At 35.1% G+C, this 25,146-nt stretch overlaps 3 protein-coding genes and 1 pseudogene across 5 annotated transcripts; 1 reads left to right on the forward strand and 3 right to left on the reverse strand.

Moving 5' to 3' along the window:
- Positions 1–1,803: 1,803 nt before the first annotated feature.
- LOC7494482 (uncharacterized) lies at positions 1,804–6,439 on the reverse strand. Its single transcript, XM_002312115.4, has 5 exons — positions 5,802–6,439; positions 5,563–5,674; positions 4,218–4,332; positions 2,653–3,672; positions 1,804–2,314 (listed from the first exon to the last, which is right to left on the reverse strand). The coding sequence occupies exons 1-5, from the start codon at positions 5,998–6,000 to the stop codon at positions 2,063–2,065; spliced, it is 1,698 nt and encodes a 565-aa protein (XP_002312151.1). The 5' UTR covers positions 6,001–6,439; the 3' UTR covers positions 1,804–2,062.
- Positions 6,440–12,326: 5,887 nt separating this feature from the next.
- Positions 12,327–15,672, forward strand: LOC7488014 (arginyl-tRNA--protein transferase 1-like; annotated as a pseudogene).
- Positions 15,673–16,103: 431 nt separating this feature from the next.
- Positions 16,104–19,491, reverse strand: LOC7494483 (protein yippee-like). 3 transcript variants are annotated; one of them, XM_024606760.2, is made up of 6 exons: positions 19,270–19,491; positions 18,995–19,125; positions 17,414–17,457; positions 16,594–16,702; positions 16,447–16,502; positions 16,104–16,357 (listed from the first exon to the last, which is right to left on the reverse strand). In XM_024606760.2, the coding sequence occupies exons 2-6, from the start codon at positions 19,088–19,090 to the stop codon at positions 16,270–16,272; spliced, it is 393 nt and encodes a 130-aa protein (XP_024462528.1). In that variant the 5' UTR covers positions 19,091–19,125; positions 19,270–19,491; the 3' UTR covers positions 16,104–16,269. The 3 variants fall into 3 exon arrangements, with proteins under 3 accessions (XP_024462528.1, XP_024462527.1, XP_002312152.1); XM_024606759.2 differs by having other exon boundaries at positions 18,995–19,118; positions 19,270–19,490; XM_002312116.4 differs by having other exon boundaries at positions 18,995–19,490.
- Positions 19,492–20,906: 1,415 nt separating this feature from the next.
- LOC7488015 (chlorophyll a-b binding protein CP29.3, chloroplastic) lies at positions 20,907–23,129 on the reverse strand. Its single transcript, XM_002312117.3, has 2 exons — positions 22,548–23,129; positions 20,907–21,354 (listed from the first exon to the last, which is right to left on the reverse strand). Exons 1-2 carry the CDS (start codon positions 23,055–23,057, stop codon positions 21,037–21,039), a joined length of 828 nt encoding a protein of 275 aa, XP_002312153.1. The 5' UTR covers positions 23,058–23,129; the 3' UTR covers positions 20,907–21,036.
- Between the last annotated feature and the right edge of the window lie 2,017 nt (positions 23,130–25,146).

Raw genomic sequence — 25,146 nt, forward strand, 5'->3', positions numbered from 1 at the left:
GTATGCTGTTATTCTGAGGCTGGAGACTGTAAAGCCAGATGCCCCAGGAGCACGAAGTTTGGTGATTTCATGATTCCAACAATCCAGTTCATCTGTTGTCCTACGCGGTGGATGTGTGTTTGAGCTTGAAAAGCTCTTGGGGGCAGTGCAATCCTGTTTTTATCATATGGATGTTGGCAAGCTAATGAATCTTTTAAAGCAATCATGGAAAATCTGATGTGTTGGGCCGCTGGGAGCTGTTTTTGTGGTCCGACTATTTGGTTTTTAGTTGAGTTATGTGGTCTTGCTACCGAACGACCTTATCTGGAAAAAGAAGATAGTACCTTCCGAAGGCCTATTTCTTTGGGGATTAATCTTAACTCATATCTCATGGCTATGGGTACATGAGTAACATTACTGCATGTGGTCCAGCTTCCAAGCGCTGGAGTTGGAAATGACGCTGCTTGCAAAGCTTGACCCCTTTATCTTCTTATCCTAGTCTCTTTTGTACAGCTCAAAAGTGTTCTATTTGCCTGCTTCGGCTGTCTTAATCCCCTACTTCGCACTTATCGTAGGTTTTTTTTCCATGAAAATGTTTAGTTGGAGGGATGGAGTTACAAGTAACTTCATCTATTCTGCAAAGTTTGAATCTTTGCCTCGCCAATGGGCTGGGAGTTGATACTCTCTGGTTACGTCTATGCCTACCTGCAACTGGACCTGGAGTAGATTTTGCCTTGAAACTCATCCGAGGAACCGCAACTCAGACTAGGCTCACACGACCACAAGTTCCAAGTTTGATCCCGGGTACCCTGGAGGCCCAGTGCCTCCCAGGAGCATATCTTATCGGTTTGGATCCCCGAAGGCTTTGATGGTCCACTGAGTTCAAAGCATGCCATCTTCAAATGGTAACATCCTTGGACAGAAGGCTCAAATCAGATGCCGTTGAGCCATCCAAACCTCAGGACAAGATGGTACACTCAACATACTGTTCTCTGGTTAAACACGCTATTTGTCATCAACCAAAGGAACAAAACATACATGCATCTAAATGTGAGAGTGCTTGTACAGGTGTCATCTCAAGAATCGGTCTAATAGTCATCATCGTTCGCAATCTACTACGCCTAGACTGAGGACAACTTTCACAGTGGTCAACTACATTTCTAGGTATTTGTTCCAAAATAATTCAAAATTATAGATGATAAACGCAAAGACCACTTTGTCTTTGTACGGTCACACCCACACCCACACGGATCCAAAGCTATATATATACACAACCTTGAACCCACAAAATAACCTTAAATATTGTTATGTAACCTACACCCACACACATAGTCTTACGAAGTTTTTCTCTCTTTATGGATAAAAAGCAATTATAATTATCATCACCATCATTCATCGCTACATAACCACCACCTCTACAAGAATCCTTACCACTACCACTATAACCACTATCACTATCATCAACATCATTCTATCACCATACTATTTTTTACAGCATTGCTTACCGAGCATCCTAAATGTTTTTTCCGTAGCAAAACAAACGCAAATGAAAGGCATCGAGCATGGATAATGATACAGCATTAAATCCCCCTCGGCGTTGGTCACAAAGTAGGTTGGTAAATGGGAGCCCGCTTACCCAAAAAATCTGCTGTCATTTTTCTTGACAAGAGTGCTGAAATCCAAAACCAGTAAGCATCTGCAATTTTTTATAACCTCGTTCGTTCTATTCATATTGGAATGCCAGATAAGTGAAACAAAAAATCTTGAGATTATGCAAGGCAGAGGTGTTGGGGGGGTTATTCAGAATACCCCACCTGTAGAAAATTTGCAATAAAGACTGTTCTACTTATAACTGATTTTCCTAATTATACAAAGGCAACGGATTACATAAAACTTAATCGCCAACCAATCTAGCAAACTTTACATCAAACATAGAAAGAAGGCTCTGGTCAGTTTTTTCCTTTTTTTTTTTTTTTCCCTGGATATAGGTTCCTCTTTTAAGTGTCAAGCTGGTTGAGGACCCAGAAGAATACACGTAGTGATTAGAATGGGAGTTCATAACTCAAATGTTTAATTCTGAACATCACCTGCCTCGTAGAGGAGAACGCCCACCTCTCCCACTGCCAATATCATCTTCTAATTCAATCCCATCCAAACAAAGACCATTGTTGTTGACACTCACTTCTGAACTAGCATTACTGCTCGTGGCAAGCGGAGAGTCTGAAACACTAACTGTTCTGCTTCTTGTATGCCCTGATCTCACACTGTACATCGAAGATGCTGGGATATTGGTCATCAAAGGCCGTAAATTACCAGGAATGGTGCGCCTTATGTCCTGCGCAGACAAAACAAAATCAGAACAAATAACTGGATAAATAAAGCACTTAGTTGCTCGACTCGATCTCTCTATCACTTTGGATGAATATCGTCTCAAGGAACTGAGAGAGATGTGGAATAAAATAAGAAAAGAAAAGAAACTATGTCAAATTTTGTTTGACTTCATGAAAACTGGAAACAAATCAACATATAGAAGAAATGAAAGATAGCTATCTCGTGAAATATTGATGCAGTAAAAGGATTAGAAATTATCCACTTGGAAACACTTAGGTTCTACCACCAAGGGTTCTTGTCTCCAGTTCAAAATAAAAAATAGACTTAATGGACTATACATACCATATGTCTAATGGCCATATCCAAAGATTTCTTTGAGAGTGTTCTTCCAAAGCCTGAGCTGTCTGGAGATGAAGACTTCCCAGTCAGAAAACGAGGAGAATGTTTGTCATCTTGCTTGGGAGGTGCCAGCTTTCGCATATTTATCACTCTGTCAACCATTTTGGTTCCAATAACGACAGGGCTAACATTGTCATTAATTTTAGAACGCCCACGACTAAATGCAGGAACAGAACTCCCACTGGGGTGCATAATGCCATTGGGGCCACGTCCTCTTGATGGAGAGCATGATTGTCGTCTTGGACGTCCATTAGGAGTAGGCTCAACAGAGGAAGATCGAGCACTAGGTGCTCCAGGCCTACCCCTAGTAGCTGAAAGTGGCCGTTCAGGTACTGTAGTTCTTAAATTTGGAGGAGCATCAAGTGAAAAACCAGGCATCTCTGAGGGCTTCCATGGCCTAGATTTCACTGTTGGCGAAGAGCCACGTGATGGGACAGGATTTCTAGCAACTGTGGGAGCTGACTTGGTAACTGTAGGAGCTGACTTGGTAACTAAAGATGATGACTTAACAGGAGGAGCAGATAGGCTTGGTGAACTAGATGGAGTGGATGGCCGTCGAGTTGGGGTTGCAGCCCTTGATGTCGACTTAGATGGGGGTATAGAGGGCCTTGCAGTCGGCGTTGAAGATCGTGTTGACCTTGATGGTGTTGAGGATCTTGCAGGAACTGTGGACTTCATTGTAGAAGTAGTCGATTTAGCTGCAGAGACAGTTGGCTTAGCTGCGGAAACTGTGGGCTTAGACGAGGACAGAGTGGCCCGAGAGGTAGGTGTTGATGATCTTGAAGGTTTAGAACCTGTAGTCAGCGTGGGGCGTCCAGTTGGTGTTGAAGGCCTAGATCCTGGACCACCAGATGATGAGGGCCTGCGCATTGCTGCACCTGAAGAGTTCAACCCAGGGGAGGAAGCGGGTTGTTTGGATACCAAGTTGCCCCTTCGAACAGGATCTGGCTGAGGGCTAGCTAGCTATGACCACAATGAACAGAATTCACTTAGCATATTAGTTGTGAACTCAAGCATCATAAGACCAAAAAGCTTCTAAAAAGAAGATAAAAATGAAGACCACTTTCATGAATTTTAAGTAACTTTTACACATGAGAGGAAACACCAAGCATAGCTATGGTTTCAAAACTCTTTAACAATTATCTTTAGTGGTTAACGTTCAAAACTCTTTGTTTTCTTCCAAAATTGGATGTTTAAGCTAACACGGTCTAGTGAAATCCAGAAACCAAGAATTCAAGGCAAGTTTGTTGTTTGTCAAGGAAACTGGTCAAATAAATGAATACCAGAAGCTTCAATTGTTTCATAATAAACTTGCATAGTTTGACTTGTTGTTAATAAAAATGGATATGGAGCAATAAATTCTATGCAATTCAGATGCTTCTAAACACAATCTTTTCTTTCAACTAAAACCATGACAACAATGCACTGTGCCTGTTTTTCCTTTAACAAAGTGGATTGCATGAATCAACTTTAGTAACATGCAACTATATGAACAATAGTGCTCTTACTCTAGATTTCAGAGCAGTCGGGCAGGCCTTTGGAGTACCAATCTGACTCATAATGGTCTTTTGTGATTCCACCTCCAAAGAAGGAAAAAGAGGGGTACCAGGAGGAGTTAGGAGCCTGAAAACAGATGGTAAATCTAATTAACATCAGTTTACTGGCACTGTTTTTAGCTCATTACATCTGTGTGAAACAAGGAATTGAATTTTTAATATAATATAATATACACATACAAGCTCCACCTATGAAATTTATGTCGCGTTGTTAGGCAACAGAATATGTATATCTACTGATTATACAATTGTGGCAGTTTATCGAGAAGTCCACAAGCTGCTGAAATAAGATCAAACTCAGAAAATAAATTGGAGAAAATTGATAGTTTGCCTATTCCAGAGAAGTATGATCAATCTCTGAAAATATGATTGGAGATCTTGAATTTTACTTTCTATAAATAATGAGAAACTGTCAGCTTTCTCCACCTTACAGAAGCCTATCATCCAGAACAAGAAAATGGTCTAGGCCCAACCTCCTCTAGGATTCATTATGATGTCCATACAGCTTATTCTTAGAAAAGATAGCAACTTAGATTACCACAGCTCCAGCAGTAAGATTTTTGCATCGGTTTTGGATTCTATAGTAGAAATCAAATTGTCACATTCCTTCCACCAAAAACTTCGGATCTCTCTTTATTTCCAATTAAGACAGGAATAAGAGGGATAAAATGCATCGTACAAACTTTCTACACCAACATGCAGCAGCATTCAGCAGTCATAATTAAGACACTTTATTGAAGGAGATACAAGAATCTTATCAAGTTGCTATCAGCAAGTTATTATGAGTTTAACCAGAGTATTATTTCAACAAAATATAATGTGCTTCTATCAATGCTTGAGGATGACAGGAATTTCTCCAACGATATGAAGTATTGCAAAGTTATCATCAGTCACATCTACAAAGTGCATCCACTTCAAGGAAAAAGCACAAATTATCAATAACTATACGCGTTTTCTTCCTTTCCCGTCTCTTTTTTCCTCTATAGATAGTCCCTTTCTTTCAAATCTTTTCTTTATAATAGACCCGAGCTAAACAAAGACCAAGTAAAACTAGAGCAAGAAAACAAAATGGAAAAGGTAATACTAAGCAACCAAAAAAAAAAAAAAAACGGAGGTCCTTGAAGATTTCTAGCCCTAACAGTTTTATTCAATTCTATTTTCTTAATAAACTGATAATGAATCTTGAAGCTCGCCGAAACAAGACATTTGGAAATCATATGAATCCACGAATTAAACCTTTTAAGAATACATCAAGACCAAGAAAAGGGAAAAAAAGAATGAGCTTCTAGTTACCTACCAGTCATAGTCATGTTTATCATTCTCGGAATTGAGAAAATCATCAGCTCCTGTTTTCCTCGCTGGCGTTGAAGAAGAAATATTAAATATCGGAGAAGTTCCATGTCTTGATCCTGCAATTTTTTTTTTTTTTTTGGGGGGGGGGGGGATAGCAACATCCAGAACATTAAATAAATTAAAAATTTGAACCAAATAAACATCTTCACCAGATCAAATCCACACAAAAAAAAGTATTATTACCAAATGGCGCTTCAAAATCTTCAGTATTGTTGATTAAAAACAAATTATTCTGCTCTTTTTCACGCTTCTTCATTTCTAAAAACAAAGCAAGCTCTTCTTCTTTTTCTTTCATCATTTTAGCTCTTAACTGCTGTCTTTGCTTCACCACTGCTGCTTGCATTTGCATTTGCGAGTCCTGTGCCCTAAAACTACGATTCATTTTTTTCAAATCTTAAGAAAATAAAGTACGAAAAACTCTCCAACCAAAACACAATCAAAATTTCACGGATCGAAAGCTAAAAACAAGCTTCGTTTCTCATACACGCCTTTTAGATCTAAAATTGCATTCGAAACGCAGCATTTTGAGGCAGCTACGCTTCACAGAGCTGAAAGCTACAGAGACAGAGAGCACAGCTTCAAGAGAGCTCCATTGTTAAGTCAAATCCCTGAGAGAGAAAGCTGAAGCAAGTACCGTTGTTGTTACACAAAAGCTGAGAAAAGAAACACTTGCAGAGAGAGAAACACTCAGAATTTCTAGAGAGAAAATTTTGGAAGAGAATGAGGAGAGCTGAAGAGAAAAAAAATGAAGATGAAGGAGAGACAATGGAGAGAGAAACGGGGTGAGTGGCAGTGAGTGTGATTAAGGGGAAATGTGAAGGGTGAAATGGTAAAAGAAAGAAGGGAGAAAACGTAGCGGTTTTTTAATGATAATGGGGTGTGGTGTGGTTGGAAGTTGGAGGGAGGAAGGAGTATGGTATACATTTTTTATTTTAAAAGGTATTAAAATAATATTTTTTTATTTTTAAAATTTTATTTTAATTATAATAGATTAAAAAATTTAAAAACATTAAAAAAAATTAATTTAAAATAAGAAAAGGTTAAAACTCGCTTAAAATACACTTTTAAAATAATACAACTGTAACTATAATAGAGACAGTGAGGGAGAAAGTACTGCTGGTTGTTGTTTCTCTTTTCTCTCACTTAAAGCCTACGTTTCAGATTTTCTTTCTTTCTTTTTTTTAATTCTTTTTTAGGTGGGTGGATTATCACGATATTACCCCGTCTTTCTTTAATGTTATTGCTTTTAATCTTTTGGATTGGTGGGTTTGTTTTGCAGTTGTGCCCTTGACTTCTTTTATTGTTATTGTTAATGCCCTTTGTTTGGGGAACATTTTCTTTTTGTGCTTCCTTCGGTTAGCGATATAATAGTTATTCCTAAATGTCTTTTTTTTTTCTTTATTAGAATTATCAGGAGCATTTACATACACAACGTAAGAAATAATAATTTTATAAAACCTGGTGAGAAAAAAATTAAAAAACCAGTTAAACTTAGAAAATTAGAAAAAAAATAATAGAAAAAATCCAACAGTAAAAAAAAATCGATTAAATCGATTAAAATTTTAAAAAAACCGATTGGTTCGGTTTTGTAAACCTGAAATAAAAAAATCGAACCGAACCGAAAAAACCAGAAACCGAGTTGAACCGGTTTTTGTCTTAAAAAACCAAACCGAACCGAAACCGATCAGTTTGAACCGGTTTCGGTTTTAAAAAAAAAAATTTGATTTGGTTATTTTTTTTTATAAAAATCGAACCGAATCGAAAATAATCACCCCTACTCGTAGTTATAAAAATAAGGATTAATGTAATATAAAATCAATATGAAACAACTATTTACATTGTAAGAAGTTATTTTCAGTGATCATATACATAAATTTGTTCGTGATCATTGAATTTTTATTTTATTTTTTAATGGAGTTTTATGTTGTTTCGTTTGCCAAGTAGTAACTGCATAAGAACACCAACCATTGAGTGTTTTTTTTTCCAGGAGGAAAGAAATTGTTTATAAAAAAAACTAGTCTGTATACTCCCATTGTACCGTGGAGAGACAAAGGTATTTTTAAATGCAAAAAACAAACGTTCAAGTTTCAAGAAATTCTTTAATGTTATTATTAAATATGAGAATTCAGTCATTTTGAATAAATTTTTTCAATCAATGTAATTTTTTTATATTAATGCATCTCATGTTTCCCTTAACGAGCTCAAAATTTTAAATTAAAATCATTGTTTATCTAAAAAAATAATTATTTTATAATTGCTAAATCAATGTTCTAAAAATTATTAACATAGTGTGGCTATTTATATGTGGTTGGAACCTAAAAATATTATAAATGTGATAAAATCATTTTAAAATTTTATTTAAAAACTTTAAAAACCAAGAACAAAAAATGATTTGAATTGAATTTTTATAAACAATTTATTATTATTTTTATATTGTAGTTGGAAAAAGAAATCATTAAGGTTCAAATAAAAATTTATAGTAGTGTTTAAGAATCACATGGCAAACCATTTCGACCCATGTATCCAATTGGGCTAATACCAAATTGTTTTTAGTTGAGCGTAGAAGCCTAACGTAGTCAACAGAGAACGTCAATTGTCCATCCTCTACCTAGTACTGTCCATTACCATTGCCAGTGAAACTCCGAAGTATGATTTTTTTTTTTTTTAGTTTAATGTGGCTGTCCGGGCCAGCTTGCGTGTACCTTGACTAATCCCATGGGCCCTGAAGTTAACGACCATGTAAGCCTCCAGTGGCCATCATATGAGCAACCACAAGGCTTGAACCTGAGACAACAGAAAAAACAAACATTTTTGTTCCAAATTTTTACCACTAGACCACCACCTAATATGATTCTTTCATGGTGTTGTGTTCGCCATGGTTTCAACGAGACTATTCTACCTAGTCCCATAATGGAGAAGCTATCATTGTTCCTTGAAAAATATAAAACTGGTTGGCGAAACAGTTTACTCGAAAGAATCTTCATGGTAAAAAAAATAGTATTTTTGGAATAATATTCTTGATATGGAATTACTGTAGCAATCGAGTGTCTCCACTTTAATTTGTTTTTACCTGTTTTTTTATGATTTGAATTTTTTTTTTGGAGATTATATAATATACTATCAAAAGGCAAACACACAAATTAATTTGACGTTCAATTTTAAAATTCCAAATAATCAGATAATATAATGGAATTATGTGAATTAAATTCAATTCCATTCACATGTTAAATCAATTATTTTGTTTGAAATTATTTTTAAAAAAGGAACTTGAAATTCAATTTATATAAAAAAAATGTATTAAAGGAAATAAAAGAGGAGACCTCGCTACTTGCTTCAACAATTCATTTTAAAATTAATATTAAAAACAATATTTTTAAAATACGCTTGCCAACACAAATCCTATCTTTACAAAACCCTCCACGGTCTCTTTCCTTCTCTCTTCTAACCCCCCCTTCACTCCTCACACCTTATTAAAAATCAGAGTGGACTGCAAATCAAAGGAATTTGATGCTGATCATATGAATAGCATAGTTGGTGCAAGGCTACCATTTCTTACAGGAAGAGCAATAAATACAAGGGTTGAATGAGCAACCCTTTTCGTTCTCATGCCTCTCACTGCAGCTAACAGTGGAAGTTTGAAGACAGCAAGCAATACCCATTTTGATTTGTCTTCTTTGAGAACGAAACCTGAAAAAATTGAAGCTGGAGGTGAAGAAATAGTTAATAAAAATCTTGGCCGCTTCATATCGCCATCGCCGAGACCATCGATTCTATTGCCCTCTTCAATCTGTTTATGTATTTTGCTTCTGTCAACAGAAGGCTATTTCCAGCATCACATAAATAGAATCCATCCACCAGCCCAAAACATTTCTTCAAAAAATTTGTATCGTATAGATTATTTAATCATTAATTTCTTATTTAATCTTGGATGAGTTTCTTTTTCTTCTCATCCCTTTAATTATATTTTTATTGGTATCGCATGCTACCTCCCACGAAAATACTTTTTAATTATGTTTTCTTGTAGAAGCATACATAATATAAATAATAATAAAATTAATCGTGTTGTTCTGTAGAAAGTAATTTTATCTTTTAAGAAATCATTAAATAATGACATCATATTATTAGTCAGTTGTTTTTATTTATACAAGGTCAACATGTGATTTTTTAACTTTAAGAAATAGGTTTTTATATTTTATGTCATTCTAATTAAATATAACAATTCTCACAACAACAAAAAAATGTTTAAGATTGTTAATTTATTTTTTTAATATATTTCAAACAGTATAATTAAATTTAATTACGTGGTTTAATATTTATTCTAAATATAAAAATTATAGTAAGTTATTAATTATATACTAATTTATTTATGAATTTAATTTAATTTTATATATGATTTGATTCAGAATAACGACCAGTGGAAAACTGCAGTTACAGTAGTAGTAGATAGTTCAAGTTGGCCCATTTCCATTGAGCCCAAGAGCCGTGCTACAAAATGCACAGTCTAAAGCTTAGCCGTGGGGGGAGCGGACTACTTCCGACCGGGCCTTGATTACTGGTACTTGAACTTTCAATTAATCGGATCGAGTACGAGCTGTGACAGGATCTAGCTAGCGATGGAGTATTCTCCATGTTTAAGTTGTTCGGTCGGAGCACCAAATGCAATTGTGTTTTTAAGCACGCTGCAGCCTATTGATTGCCTTGTTAATTAAGCACTCTGCTACCCTCACCTTGCTGTCCTAATTAATGCTGTCACTGCTCATTACGAGTTATCGGTTACACTGCACGACCAAATTGTTATTATTGAAATACTTTAAGGTATGCAGCTGACATTGTTGAAATTTGATGGCCCTATCATTTATGACTATTTATTTTTATATTTTAAAAGTATTTTAAAAAAATTTTATTTTTATTTTATTTTTTTATTTTAAATTAATATTTTTTTGATATTTTTAAATCATTTTGATACATTTATATCAAAAATAATTTTAAAAAAATAAAAAAAATATTATTTTAATATATTTTAATATATAAAATATTTTAAAAAATAACTAACCACACTTTTAGAGACTCAAGTCTCCCTACTGCTCTCGCAATTCAACTACACCACAAAATCAGAATTATTCAGGATAAAAAGGAAAATTCAAATTATTTCACGACACTTGCTTATGTATGTGCGAGGCCTATACAAACGTATTAACCATAAAAGAGTGGTTTTGACCACTGTCTTAAGCATCTCTTTACATCATAAGATATTTAGAATAAAAATTTGCGTTTGTATATAATTTTTCAACATCTTTTTCTAGTATATTATTATATTTTTTTCTATCTGAAAATGCAATAATATCTGTTACAAAGCCATCTGTTTTTTTTCACAACATGCACATACAATATTGAATACGACAACAAAATGCTTAAGATTAACTTTAAAGCAAGACCACGTGGATAAAAAAGTTTCACCATTAATTTAACACAGGTAGCATCAAGTGCAGCAAGTGATATCATCATCTATTCCTACAGACACAACACATTAATCGAACTAAAGTAATGGAAGATTTAGCGAGGTTTTTTCAAAAGCCGTGACATATGGGGTCTGTTTCTCAAGGAAAATGGATATGGAAAAATAGGAGAATAGATAAGGAAAATGATGGATACATACTGATCCATTTAATTGTTTAGTTAACACCAAAGTTGTTAAAATCGCGTTTTGACTCGTAAAATCGTATGATTTTACGAGTCAAAACATGCATTTCGGGTTGAATCGCTTGAAAAAATCAAAAATAGATAAAATCGAGTTGAAATCAAGTGAAATCATAAAAATTAGATGAAATCGCGCAAAATCGCGATTTCAGTACCCATTTTGCGATTGTGTCAAAATGGTGCGCTGAAACAAAATCCTCCGGTCCAGCTGTCATGCGCCAATTGGCTGCACAGTCACACGACTGTCTTCAATCTTCCCTCTTCAGTCTATACATGGTACAAGTAGCAACTGTCTTCACTCTTCCCTCTTCAGTCTATACATAGTACAAGTAGCAGACTGCCTACCAAAGGGACCACAAAGAATATTGATATAGTATATTAAAATAATTAAAAATTTTAAAATAAAAAAATAATTTTTTTTCTAAAAAGTATTTTAAACAAAAAAACATATTTTTAAAGATAATTTATTTTTGTGTTTAAAATTGTGTTGGGATATATTTTAAAATTACATTTGATATGAAAAAAATATCAAATTAATATTTTTTTAGTATTATTTAATAATTTTGATGTCATAATATTAAAAATAAAAAAAATCTAAATTTATTTTTATGTATTTTCAAGTAAGAAACGTTCTCATTATAAATACCAAATACATATTAAAAAGAAAAAAAATGTTTTTAAGTGATTATATTTTTTTTTAAATTAGTTTTTTCATACTAAATTACTAATAACAAAAAAATTAATATTATTCTAAACGAAGCAAAAACATGTATTTTAAGGTGCTTGAACTATGTATGAATTTTTATTTGAAGCATGAATTTTTTGTTAATGTATTTTAAAATTCCTTACGATTTTATAATTTTACGATCTGTTTTTACAATTTGAGTTTGTACTGTATTTTTCATGCCGTGTTAAAATTATGATTTTAACAACCTTGGTTAACATGACCGGGAAAAAAAAATTCCGTCCAGATTAAAGTATATAATATTTTTTAAAATATTTTTTTATAAAAAAATTATTGCGGGTACGCAACGTCTACCTTTTCTCGCAGTTGTTAGTCATTTCTCTCTGAAAGAAGAAGAAAAAAACCAGTAAAACACTAAGAATCTTTGAGAATTGAAGCTGATACAGAGACAGACGAACTTGATCGAGCTAGACAGACAAACGGAGTCGTTTCATAGTTGATAGTCGTGAATTTGGTTTCGTGACCAGGGGGAATGGAAGGGAACAAGAGAAAAAGCGACGCGAGCAGCAGCAGCGGTAATAATAATCGAGGAGAACCCGTCGTTTCTGATGATGACAGCCTTAAAAGTCCCTGTTGTTATTGCAAATCCACTGGTCTCACTAGCATCTTTCACGGTTTGTGTTTCTTTTTTTTTCGAGCAATTGATTGACGAATTATTGATTCTTTTGAATTGCCTGGATTCTAATTTTCATCAACGTTGTTGTTAATTTAGGCCGTTTTCAGATTGTCATTTTTTGGCTAGACATATTTGATAAATTAATTCGTTGATTAATGCGTCTGTTTTGCTTTACAACTGACCAAAATATTAGCTCAGTCCAGTCTGTAGTGACGAGGAGGTCAAAATTGGAGCTACAAATTACTTTGGTTCGTTAATTTATCAAAGCTGATGATTTTTTTTTTAAAATCCTTTAGTTGTTCACCGAGCGGGGCTTTGTTAAGGAATGCAGTCTCCCTCTCTTTGCCATACAGAATTTTGAAATTCTGTTCTGTTTTCGCGTAACTACAGCTCTAATTCGTATTTATATGCTGTATGCTCGATAAGAGTACCAAATGGATTTGCTATATATGTATTTTAATCAGAGCGGTTCCATGTATAATTCTTTGCATCTGGATTTGATTGATGAAAAATCGAACTTACTATTTGTCTTTCCTATTTTCCATGTCGCAGTTTTGCGGGCAGACAGCATAACAGTCGATGACTTCCAAGGTTAGTTATATGTTTTTTTCTAGCTTTTCTCATTATTTATAAAATTTGTTTTGCTGCCGCAATCGGATTTGATAGTATGTGATGTGGTAAAAGGTTATAAGGTGTCAGTTGTCATCTAAAAGGTGTGTTACTACGGTTTTTCTTCTTTTATTTTTTCCGGTGGATATTCTAGTTTTGTTTCATTTGCCTCGTTTAATCCAACGCTTCCTTGTCAGACCTTCTTGACAGAGGATGCAGAAGATCTGGTTCTTCACTTTACAAACCTGAGATGGACAAGACCTGTTGCCCATCTTATACTATCCGTCTGAGGGCAAGTGATTTTGTTCCGTCAAAAGAGCAACAACGAGTGTCTAGAAGAATGCAGAGGTATGCCTTCTATGTCCTAATTCAGTCTTTTCCTCTTAGAACACAAGAAACAAAAACAATTTCCAGTTTGTCAATTGGGTTGAAGACAATTTCACTGTCCACATTAAGCTGTTAACAAATTTGAGCTATTCGGTCACAAGAGTCCGGAGTAATGTTGTCCACAGAAAGCATCGGGTTTATGATGCCTTCATTAGAGTTACTGATAAAGGGAGATTCCAAAGTTGATATGTGATTGAGATTTTGTGGAATGGCTTATAAAGCTCAACTTTTTCATTGGCTAATCAGTTCGTATGATATTCTTAGGTTAAGATGTGTTGAAAGCACTTCTGGTTCATAAATCTTAGTTCCTTATTGTGTAGTAACCATGCTACATGCCTAGGTTTGTAGATGGTGCATTGGATGTGAAAAAAGCAGTGGAAGCTATAGAGGATCCCAGTATTTGTGCCAGTGCCTTTAATGAAGTTTCAAGCTTAGGAACAAAGGAAACCTCATCTGTTACAAAAAAGGAGAAAAATATGGGAGACCACATTACTGATTCTTTGTCAGAACAAGTGGACAACGTGATTTGGACATGCAGAGAAAGTGGGCAATTTCCTTGCAGTGTTCAATTACCAAAAGCTTCTGTTAAGAAGGTTTCACAAGCCAAAAGAAAACTGCCAGTGGAAGGAGCAGAAAATCTCATGTATTCTAGCAACATTGCATTTCAAATAGCAGCAACAATAAGGCAGGCGCAATCGATTGTTAAGGATGCAAGTCAGAGTGCAGAAGATAACCCTCTGCCTCCAAAAATTATCGCAGAAAACTTAGCTGCTTCTTTAGATCAATTGGCGAAAACCAACGGCCTGTCAATCAGAGCTTGCAATGGGCATATTAATTATTATACTGCAGCAACTCAAGCTTCTTCCAACAAAGATAGCCATATTGCTACGAGCTCCCAAGAATCTGCAACCGGGAGAAAAGGCTGCTCTTTGAGGAATAGCTCCATGCATCCTAAGAGAAAAAGGCGGAGGCTTGAGATTCGTTTGAAAAGGTCCAGTTTTGATCCAGAAGAGTTTGCATTGTATAGAAGATATCAGATAAATGTGCATAACGATACTCCTGATGATGTTTCTGAAAGCTTATATAGAAAGTTTCTGGTTGATACTCCTTTAGTACCTGTTCAACCATCTGGTGATGATAGAGTTCCCCCTTGTGGCTTTGGCTCCTTTCATCAGCAATATGTAATTGATGGCCACCTAGTTGCTGTTGGTGTAATCGATATCCTTCCTAAATGTTTGTCGAGTAATTATTTGTTTTGGGATCCAGATTATGCCTTTCTATCACCAGGCAAGTATTCAGCCTTGCAAGAAATAGGATGGGTGAAAGAGAATGAAGTCTATTGTCCCAGTCTTCAGTATTATTATCTTGGCTATTATATTCATTCCTGCAGTAAGATGAGATATAAAGCAGCATATCGCCCATCTGAGCTTCTTTGTCCCCTTCGTTACAAGTAAGCTGCTCTAATGAATCTTACAACTAACTAGAAAAACAATGGGGCATGAAAATTTCAATTATGAGGCTAGACTTTTGGTTTCCTGCTTATTTATCATTAGTTACCTATTTTTCGTACATGATAGAACTTAGGTTGTTAGTCTGCTGGTTATTCTCAGTCTGACGAGCTGATGTCTTATCTCCAGGTGGGTTCCATTTGAAATAGCACAACCTTTGCTTGACAAGAAGTCATATGCTGTCTTGTCAGATTCTGTGCTTTTACAAAATGGAGAGTCGTCACAACCTCTTGTCTCCGGAAATGTCATGGAAGAACAGGATGATGACAACTCTAACAATGTTCTGATAGATGATGAATGATAAAATGACTGAACCTGAATTTGAAAGTTCTGATGATGATTCAGTCCGGAAGCCTTTGGTCAGGCATCAGCTGAAGAAGACGTAATTTTTATGTGTTTGGTTGACTTGTTTTTGTAAGTGTTTTCATTAATAAAATTACCAAAAAGAACATGTTAAATTTGAAGAAGAGATGGGTTACAGTGTTTATGTTATCTGATGGGGAGGCAAGTAATGTACAAGGCTGTTAAAAAAAGCAATTTCATGCTGGTTTTTTATTTTATTTTGGAACAACTTTTTACATCAAAAACATATAAAAGGGTGATTGGGAGAAAACATAGAAGCCACCACTCTGCCAGACAGAGCAAGAGGAAGAATTACAGTCACTGTTTCAGTAGAACCATGCTCATCCCATCAAACGACGACTTGGATCGAAAGACAGCTAGCCGTCCCCCTCATTTGAACGAGAATGTTGTATATCTGTAGCTTAACGCAGTTTAACACTAATTGAATTTTAATTCTACATAGTTTTTGACATAATATCTAACCACATTTTTAACTGTGAGAACCATGCGATTAATTTGTTCTCATGGACCATTGAAATTGCAATTAAAGATTCAACAATTGTTATCTATATGAACTGACGTACGAAACTGGATATGAATTCATCAGAATCAACAATCCATGTTTAGAATCAATTATTGACAGCTGGTTGACAGAGCTGTCCAAATGAGGAATTCAGTTTTTCATAGTCGATGGTTAAATAAGATCAGAAGAGAAGAATGTACAATATAAAACGGCAAGACAGATGATCAAACATCGTCTGCATCACTTCCACCGATGTGGTGGTGTTCATGATTCACCCAATAATGGCTTCCATCAGGACCAGACACCTTAAACCTGCTCAACAACAAATCAATGCAACCTTAATTTAGAGGATCATTTCAACCCAGAATTAGAACTTTCTCCTAATGCAGTAATCCACTGACCGCTCAAGCACAGATTTTCCTTCCTTGTACTTCTGACTCCTTTCATGTGCAGTCTCCTGAAAGAAACCATCCAATTAACTAACCGCAACAAGAAACATTCAAAAACACATTGAATTCTTTTCGAATCTTTGCCTCTTCTAATCTTACATATTTCCAACCCACAATTGATCCACACCCGACACAGAAAATGTCAGCAACGGTATGCAGCCCGGTAATCATCATTCTCTCTTCCTTCTCTCCCAAAAATACATTCGCTCTGCCATACAGAGTAAGATGATTTAAATCTGAAAGGACTGTAAGTGCGAATATATAATGTCTTCTGGCTCATTCTAGCGTGAAACAATGTGTCTGAGGATGCTCTGAAGATCATCCATAATCAATCTAATTCACCATTCAGCAAACAAAAATAATTGAATATGATAACGGCAGGCAGGCCAGTATGACATTCATCTGTCTTGCTCTGTTCAGTAATACTCAGTCTACAACAGCATATCGAGGACAAACAGTTTAATGCTTGAAGAGCAATTATGCTTCTCTTCTCACTTGGTGAACATACATTTGAACGCAAATTTTAGACTGATTTCTAAGATGCTTTACATTGCCCCCTTAGAGAGCCTAGACTAAAGAATCCATCTCAGATTGTACTATTTCAGTTTGCCATAAACCTAGCATTCCACTCCCCTTTCCCACGGCCACAAGTAGAAGCCAATGCCATGACAAGGAAAATGCCAAGTGCATATCTACCAACAGATGTCCTGGCAGACTCAATGCCTAGTTCAGATGTTACTTTCAAACAGCATCATTCACAAAGAACAAATAATATATATATCGAGGCACTTGTATGATGTGAGTGATCGGAACCTTGTGGCATTGACTTAAGGTTGTTGGTCCAACATAGAATTATCTCCAGATTTAATGAGTGTGTATTAAAAGGTGCCCGAAGCCCAAAAAATAAAGAAAAACTTACACCTTATTGAAGAGATAGGCTTTCCCATGCCTGCAGTGAAAAGACTGAATAAAAGAGCAGAGGCAAAACATGTAGTCAGAGCACTGGCATCCCATTAAAACCCCAAACAACATTTGTTGGACAGAATGAGAAAAGTGAAAGCACAATACAGCCCGATATGCTGAGCTATCATCAAGAAATATTTTAAGCATGTTACTGTCCAAGTCTCACTTTGACAATTACCAAAATATAGAAAACTGCTGTTTGCGATCTCACTTAGAAGGCTTATCTACTGTCATATAATAATCCTTGTGACAACTTATAGGCATGCAAATATACATTGTTTGTATATGTGTGCACAAAGAAAATATCTCACAATTAGGTCCAAATTTGGTACAGTAATAACCTCAATTATACAGACATGCACATAAGCTACTTGATCGATCAAGCATCTGAAAATCAGTCACTTTCCATGGACAAGGATGCCTTCCCAAGTTCTCATGCTACTTGAGAGCATCATCCATGATACTTATAGAATGTTCCTTCTGCAAATGGTTTGGGGTGTGATAGCCTCGCCATTTACTAAAAATGCCTTTAACATACATCATATGCCATCCAAGGATGAAGTGGCCGAACTCCACACTTGGTTGCCTGGTTGGTTCCTTTATACGAGTATGGTTTTGAACCAAGCAGAGCAAAACGACAACAGTGTTTAAACAAAATGGAATATGTACATTTCAGTTATATGCTGTCAAAATTTTGTCAATGCCAAAGGGGATACAGCATCCAAGTAGCTCGACTTTAGTGAAGCTTGAATGCTAAGAAGAGGACAAAAAAGAAGATCATTTTAAGCAAAAACAACAAAAAATCATCGTGAAGACCAACAAAATATAATCATCACAAAGTGCAAAACAATAAAGATGTTCATACATCCCACCACATTAAGCAACAAATTCAATCATAAACCAAAAACAACTGTGAAACGCATTTTGTTTTCCATAAATAGATCATACACAATTGAAATCCTCTTGACATCCAGATATGGCATCAAGTGCAGGATTCTAAATGGTGCAACATGTGAAGCATTACCAAGCTTCCAAAACAACATATATTCACAGCCTAACCAACCTAAGATCCTAACCAACATGTTATGGTGCTTATTTAACGGTTTTAACCATTAAATGATAAAAATTGCTCCACTTGCAGCATCATCTATTCTTCGTTTATCAAGTCGAGGCAAAAGGATTTCACCAATTAAGCATCATCCAAATAAACTCGAAATGCGCTACACACACACACACACACACACACACACTTTTTAGTTTTTTTTTTTAATATTCTCCTAATGAAAAATGGGATATCATTACAATGACTAATCGAAAACCCCCTTATCCAATCCAATCCAATCCATTCTTCATATCTAACAAACGAAACCTCTTATGATAACTTAATTTAAGATCATCATAACTTAAACACAGTCAACCGTCAAAAGGCACCCATTTTTTCACAAAAACAAAACAAATTCACAAAACCCAGATAAAAATACCACGAGATAATCATGAAACATAGAGAAATCAATCAATGAAAGGTCGAAAAAACAACCTTTGAAACAATATCGTCATAAAGAGCAAGATGGGTCCTGCAGTGCTTGCAACTATAGATCTTCCCTTCAAGATCCACAACAAACAGCCTCCCCATCCTCGCAATCAGATCCTTACACAAAATTCTGTGGACTTGTAGTATCAATAGGGAGAAGAAATTCAAAATCCAGATTGACTGAAGAGCAAAAACAGAAGATTCCTTCTTTTACAGGGCGAGAGAATGGAAACGGAATGGCTAATATTAATGTTCTGAATTTGATTGATTGGATTGGCTACCTCTTTGTTTTTTGCTTCTAATAATGTTGTTGTTGGTGCTGCTGCTGCATGCTTTACAAGAAACGTAGACCGAGAGGAAAAGAGAAGAAAAGCTATCTACATTTCACCATTAGATTACCTTTTTCTGCTAAAGTGGAACCTGACAAGACGTGTATTGTACGGTTCTTTTCCTCTTCTGCTTTCCTTTTCCTTATACAACGAGGAGGCGTTTCGCATTTCGGCCAAAAACGCTGTTGGCACATAACATATAAGTGTTTTTAAAAGAATTTTTTTAAAAAAATATATATATTTAGATTTTCTTGACACGTTAAAGTTAAAAATAAATTTTAAAAATAAAAAACATTATTTTAATAAATTTTAAAATAAAAAATATTTTTTAAAAAATCTAGACTTTACTATTTAATGCTTACTTTTTTTTTTCCATGTTTTCTATTTTTGAAAAAGATTCAGAAATTGCAACTACGGGGGGATCCAATCATTTAAATGCATGAATTTTTTCAAGAGTGATTTGAGAGGAAACGTATTCAGTGAAATCAGTATTCATTTTTTAAAAAACTTAGGCAAAGCAACACGTAAGTGAAAAATCCAATAATTTTAGTTCCATTATAAATAGGATTGGTTCAATGTCATCTAATAATTTGAATGCCTTGAATTAATAATATTTTTTTAAAATACATGGATTGTATGTGATCGTTTTATCATAATATTTGAAAGAAAAATAATCTAATATTCTTGATAAACAATTAATTAATCTAAACATACACTTATGAGATGGTTAAGCTGGTCAAGGTCAATTTAGCCTTGTATTTCCAATCACGTAGACGTGTGCTCATTCAAAAAAACGAAAAAAATGATCGCTTAAAAAACGCAAACACAGTGTTGACGAGGTTTGAGAGACATACGTACCCAATCCATCTTCATGGCAATCAAGTTAGCTCTGACATGGCATATCATGTTATTAAGATTATCTGTTAGACTCGAACTGGTGGATAATGTTATTTGATATCGCTGTCAGCGCTAAATAATCGCATATTGTTTATGATAAATAACAAAAACTTTTTCTTTCAATCAAAACTTACTCCATGGTTGTCTACTTTTGCTACGGTTGGAAGGACAACGCTATTTTTAGCGGCCATTTGGTGGCTGTGGCGCCAGCGCAGCATGGTGGTGTATGCTGAACATTATGCAGGGGATGGCTGGCTTTTAAGGAATTTTTATGAGATGGAGGATGATTGCGTTAATTTCTTGGCTTGCAGACTTGCAGTGACGGCACTTCAAAAGTTCAAAGATTGGTGACCTGGAAAAAACCAGATGATGGGTTTGTTAAGTTGGATGTAGATGGCAGCTTGCTTTGAAATCCAGGGAGGTTGGGATTTGGTGGTCTCCTTAGGAATGATAGATCTCGAATGATTGATGCAAATGGACTTCCGTGCCAGACTCTACAATTGAAATAATCCATCAACTAAAACAATGAAGGTCCTCGTCGGCGAGGCCTATTGATTTGCTGTGGTATGCAGCAGCTGCGAAACGATGATCGGTGATTACCAAGAACTATCCATTACCAGGAGAAAGCCAACTTAAGCTTTTCATTTGCGTAAAAATGTAACATGAATATAAAAACTAATTAATACAATATGTTTAAGCAACGAGACTTTAATTAAATGTATATATATCCAAATATATAGGTTTCGAAGAAAGGAAAGAACGTGTCATCAATAATTAGACCGCGGCATTTTTCTCCCTTGAAGTTTTATAGAATTACAGAGATCAATTGTTGAAGGTAGCCACAAAGCTAATGGGACCTTTTCCTGTAAAAGCAGCTTGAATACCAAATATAAGGAAGGCCACCATAGCTAGCCTAGCATGCTTAATCTCTGCCAGTTGAAGGTTCTCTATCTTTTCAGGATCAGATGCTAAGCCAAGAGGATCAAAGTAGCCACCAGGATATAGCCTTTTCTCTGGGTCTAGTTCTGCATTTCTTTGGAACTCAATGTACCCAACTACTATCACCTCAATCCATATCAACGTGGTCAAGGAGAAAGGAAGTGGCTGGCCAAGGTAGGATGACCCCTCAATCAGCTCCACCTGGGAAATCAAATCACCGAAAGAAAAAAAAAGTCATCAATTTAATTAATTAAATTCATGAATTTATCACATCGTCAGTCATGTCAGTTTTGTTGTTATCGTGATCAGCATTGTCATGCATCTTGCTTGGATAGCTAGAAGACACGAATAAAAAAATTGGTTGTGTTGTTGTTGTCCACGTCGTATTTCTCGAGTGGTTGTCGGGACCTCTCACAATATTTCGAAGAGAGCACGAACTATGATATTTAATAATATTAGTGTAAATTAAGCAATCCTCACATTTTTAAACTCCACCCGGTTTAAGATTCAAGTTTTGAATTTTAACCGGATCATTAGAGTTAAATTTTTTTAAAAAATTAAAATGATATTATTTTAATAAAAATATAAAAATCAACTAATTATAACCAGGTTTTACAGGATCACAGATTTCAATACTATAAACACAACTTAATAATGGATTATACTGCTTTTTTTTATGGATGCGTAAGATTTTTTCATACTATATATATTCTGTTTGTCAAAGAACCATCTCAACCCAATAGCTTAAGCTGTTAGGTAAGGTCCCAGAATATGATTTATATTATTCTCTAACACACTCCCTCAAGTAAAAGCCTTTTGGATTTGAAACTTGCAAATACCCACTTTACCTTATGCTTAATTTTTATCAAATAAATAGAGATGGTGAGACTCGAACTCGTGACTGCTTGATTATCAAGGCTCTGATACCATATCAAAGAACCATCTCAACCTAATAGTTTAAACTATTAGGTAATATCTTAAAATATAATTTATATTATTCTCTAACACTGTTCAGCCATTCTTCTCTCCCATGACCCCATCTCCATTCTTACTAACTTCATTTCCAGCATACTGTTCATTGAAAATGAAAATTATATACATTCAAGGTTCTGCCGGCTAAAGGACTGTACTGGTGGCCAAAATCAACCGTAGAAAAAGAAGAAAAAAGATCAGTCCATGTTTCATCAAAACATTTATCACTGCATATTCCAATTTTTAATTTAGAGTTCTTAAAAATCAATTTCTTTCTTTCCTTCTTTTTTTATTTCGCCAGAAAGAAGGAATCTAAATGATTTTATTAGTTAAAATGCACTAACAGTACTTATGAAAGTTTAAACTTAGAATGCTGAACGCTAAGTGCGTATAAATCTCATTGAGTACGAGCACGTACGTACCTTTCCTGCATCTTGCCATGCAACACCGGTGAGAGCCTCCACAGCAATGGCACCAAGAGTACCCAACATTGCCCACCGTCCATGAATAAGTTCGCATTCTCTAAACCTCTGCAGCCCAAAAACCTCAGAGTATGGCTGGAAGGGTGTTGGTTTCACCTCCGTGGCATCTACTCGGACTCCAATAACATCACCGGCCAAATTCTTTGCCAAGTTCTGGTCCAACGAATCCAAATCAAATTGCAAGTACTCTGCGGGCTTACCAAGAGCGAATGGGTCAAAACCGCGGTCTCCAACCATGGTTCCATCAAGCCATTCAGGTGGGGATGCACCAGGGAACCATACAAGCCGATCTTCAAATTGTTTTGGGGAGGATTTCTTTGGTGGAGGAGGAGGAGGCGATTTCTTGGTTCCAAATCCAAACAGGGCTTGAATTTTTCCTGGATTTTGTTTTGTGTATTGAGTTCGGGTCCCCGAAAAATAGGACGCGGCAACAGCAGTCGTTGCAGCCATGTTCGGGTCTAAGGAAACTGGCGTGTGAAAATAGAAGTTGTCCTAATTTTATAATGGATTATTTGTTTAATTTCAGGTGAAATTGCGCGAGGAAGTTTTTTATTTTCTTTGCCAATGGATTTATGTGAACCAGAATTGCCTGGGCCTTATCCTTATCCTCTAGTGAGTGATGTTGGATGGTTGATCGTTGATGGCTTCGACACCTTCCTTTGTAGGATATTGGAACCTGGACGTGCGTACCTAACATTTTTAAAGCCAGTGGCAGTGGGGTTAGCTACAAAAGAAATTAGAGTGGCTCTCTTCCACAATGAACAATTTTATGAAGTATATATCCTTCATTTTACATATATATACCGATAATTTGATCTTAAATTAAAACCATTAAATACCCAAAAAAGAAAAAAAAAACGTCAAACCCAAGGTATAAAAAGAAAAAAATCACATCAAACGTAAAGATAATATATAAAATTAAATGTTATATAGAGCATTCGGTTGAGTTTTGGAATCTTTTTAAGAAAAATAGATAGATATTTATAGTTATTAATTCTATAATTTTTGTTAAACCATTAAATGCTAAAGTTACTATTGGTGCTGCATTATATTCTATAAAATTACAAACAATATATAAATTATTGATCTCGATAGCAATATATATTTTCAAAAATAAAATTTAATTTATATTAGTCTTTACAACATTAAGTTTTTTAGATTATGATTTTTTAGTAGAGTGACTTTCTAAAATAACTTTTAATCAGAAAGAAAATTTAATTTGTATATGTCTTTAATTACAACAATAACTTTTAGATATGATTTCTTATTTGAGTGACTTTCTAAAATATCTTTTAAATAAATAAAGTGATTTATGTAACAAAATCTTATTCTCCTATAAAAAGAAAAGCATGTTGCTTCTCAAAAAAAAAAAATTCCCTAAACATTTTATAACGTTACAGTTAATATATATATAATAAACTTTAATCATGCTTAGAAACAACTTTAAAGAAAGGATTACTGTGGCTCCTCGACAAACTCAAGAATGAGAATTTTATCAGAGAGAGAGAGAGAGAGAGAGAGAGAGAAAGGGATCGACAGCTCAAGAAGTAAGAATAACACCACCTTAGAATTTAAGGATAGCGCGATATCATATTGAATGATTGGCCTGGGGAAGGAGTGGGGGGAGCCTCTCTTATAAAGTTATAAATTAGGAAGAGAGGGCAAAGAAAGAAGAAACAAAACTCGGAAGAAACAAATTTTATCAGGAGTGTTTGGACCGATTTAAAGCACTTGAGGTTGGAAACACTAAAGAGCTGAAGCAGGTCTAAAACATTTAGAATTGTTTGAAACCTGTGAAATAAATTTAATTAAGAGAGTTATATGAATTTTGTGTCTTGAACTCTTTGAGAGTATTAATTTTAACTTTAAATAGAATTTAATTTATAAAAAAGATGTAAAAGATAAATTAATCGCATGTAAGAACCTCTAATTTACTACAATAATCTTTCTTAAAATTAAAATTGTAAAAAACATTCCAAAATTACTCACATAATAAAACAAACCTTATTTTTACTCCTTTAATTTCTCTTATTCGCCTCTTTCTTTCCTCTCAAAAACTCTTGGCAGCAAGAGATTCTTTATTTCTCTACCTGGCATCAATTTTCATCAAGATATTTTTGTTTCTCAGGTATGTTAGTGATTTTGTTTTTTGGTTTTTGCCTAAACCTTGCCTTTTCCTTGTTTTTTAATTTAACGTGGGTGTCCGGATCAGCTTGCGCGCACCTCGACTAATCCCACGGGCCCTGAAGTTAACAACCATGTAAGCCTCCAGTGACTATCATATGAGCAACTACAGGGCTCGAACCTGAGACCACAAAGGGAGCAAACTTCTTGATCCCAAGCTCTTACCACTGGGCCACCACCTAGATGGTTTTCCTTGTTTTTTTTTGTTTTACTAAGTCAATTGTATGTGGATGATGTTTGATTGATGTATAAATATGTATATATTAGAAATAAATAGAGATTGAAGAGTAATATTTCAAATTATAGCAAGTATATAGGAACAAAAAAAGTTCTAAAAAAATATATAAAAAATTGA

The sequence above is a fragment of the Populus trichocarpa genome, chromosome 8, assembly GCF_000002775.5.
Source record: "Populus trichocarpa isolate Nisqually-1 chromosome 8, P.trichocarpa_v4.1, whole genome shotgun sequence".
Classification (NCBI taxonomy): Eukaryota; Viridiplantae; Streptophyta; class Magnoliopsida; order Malpighiales; family Salicaceae; genus Populus; species Populus trichocarpa.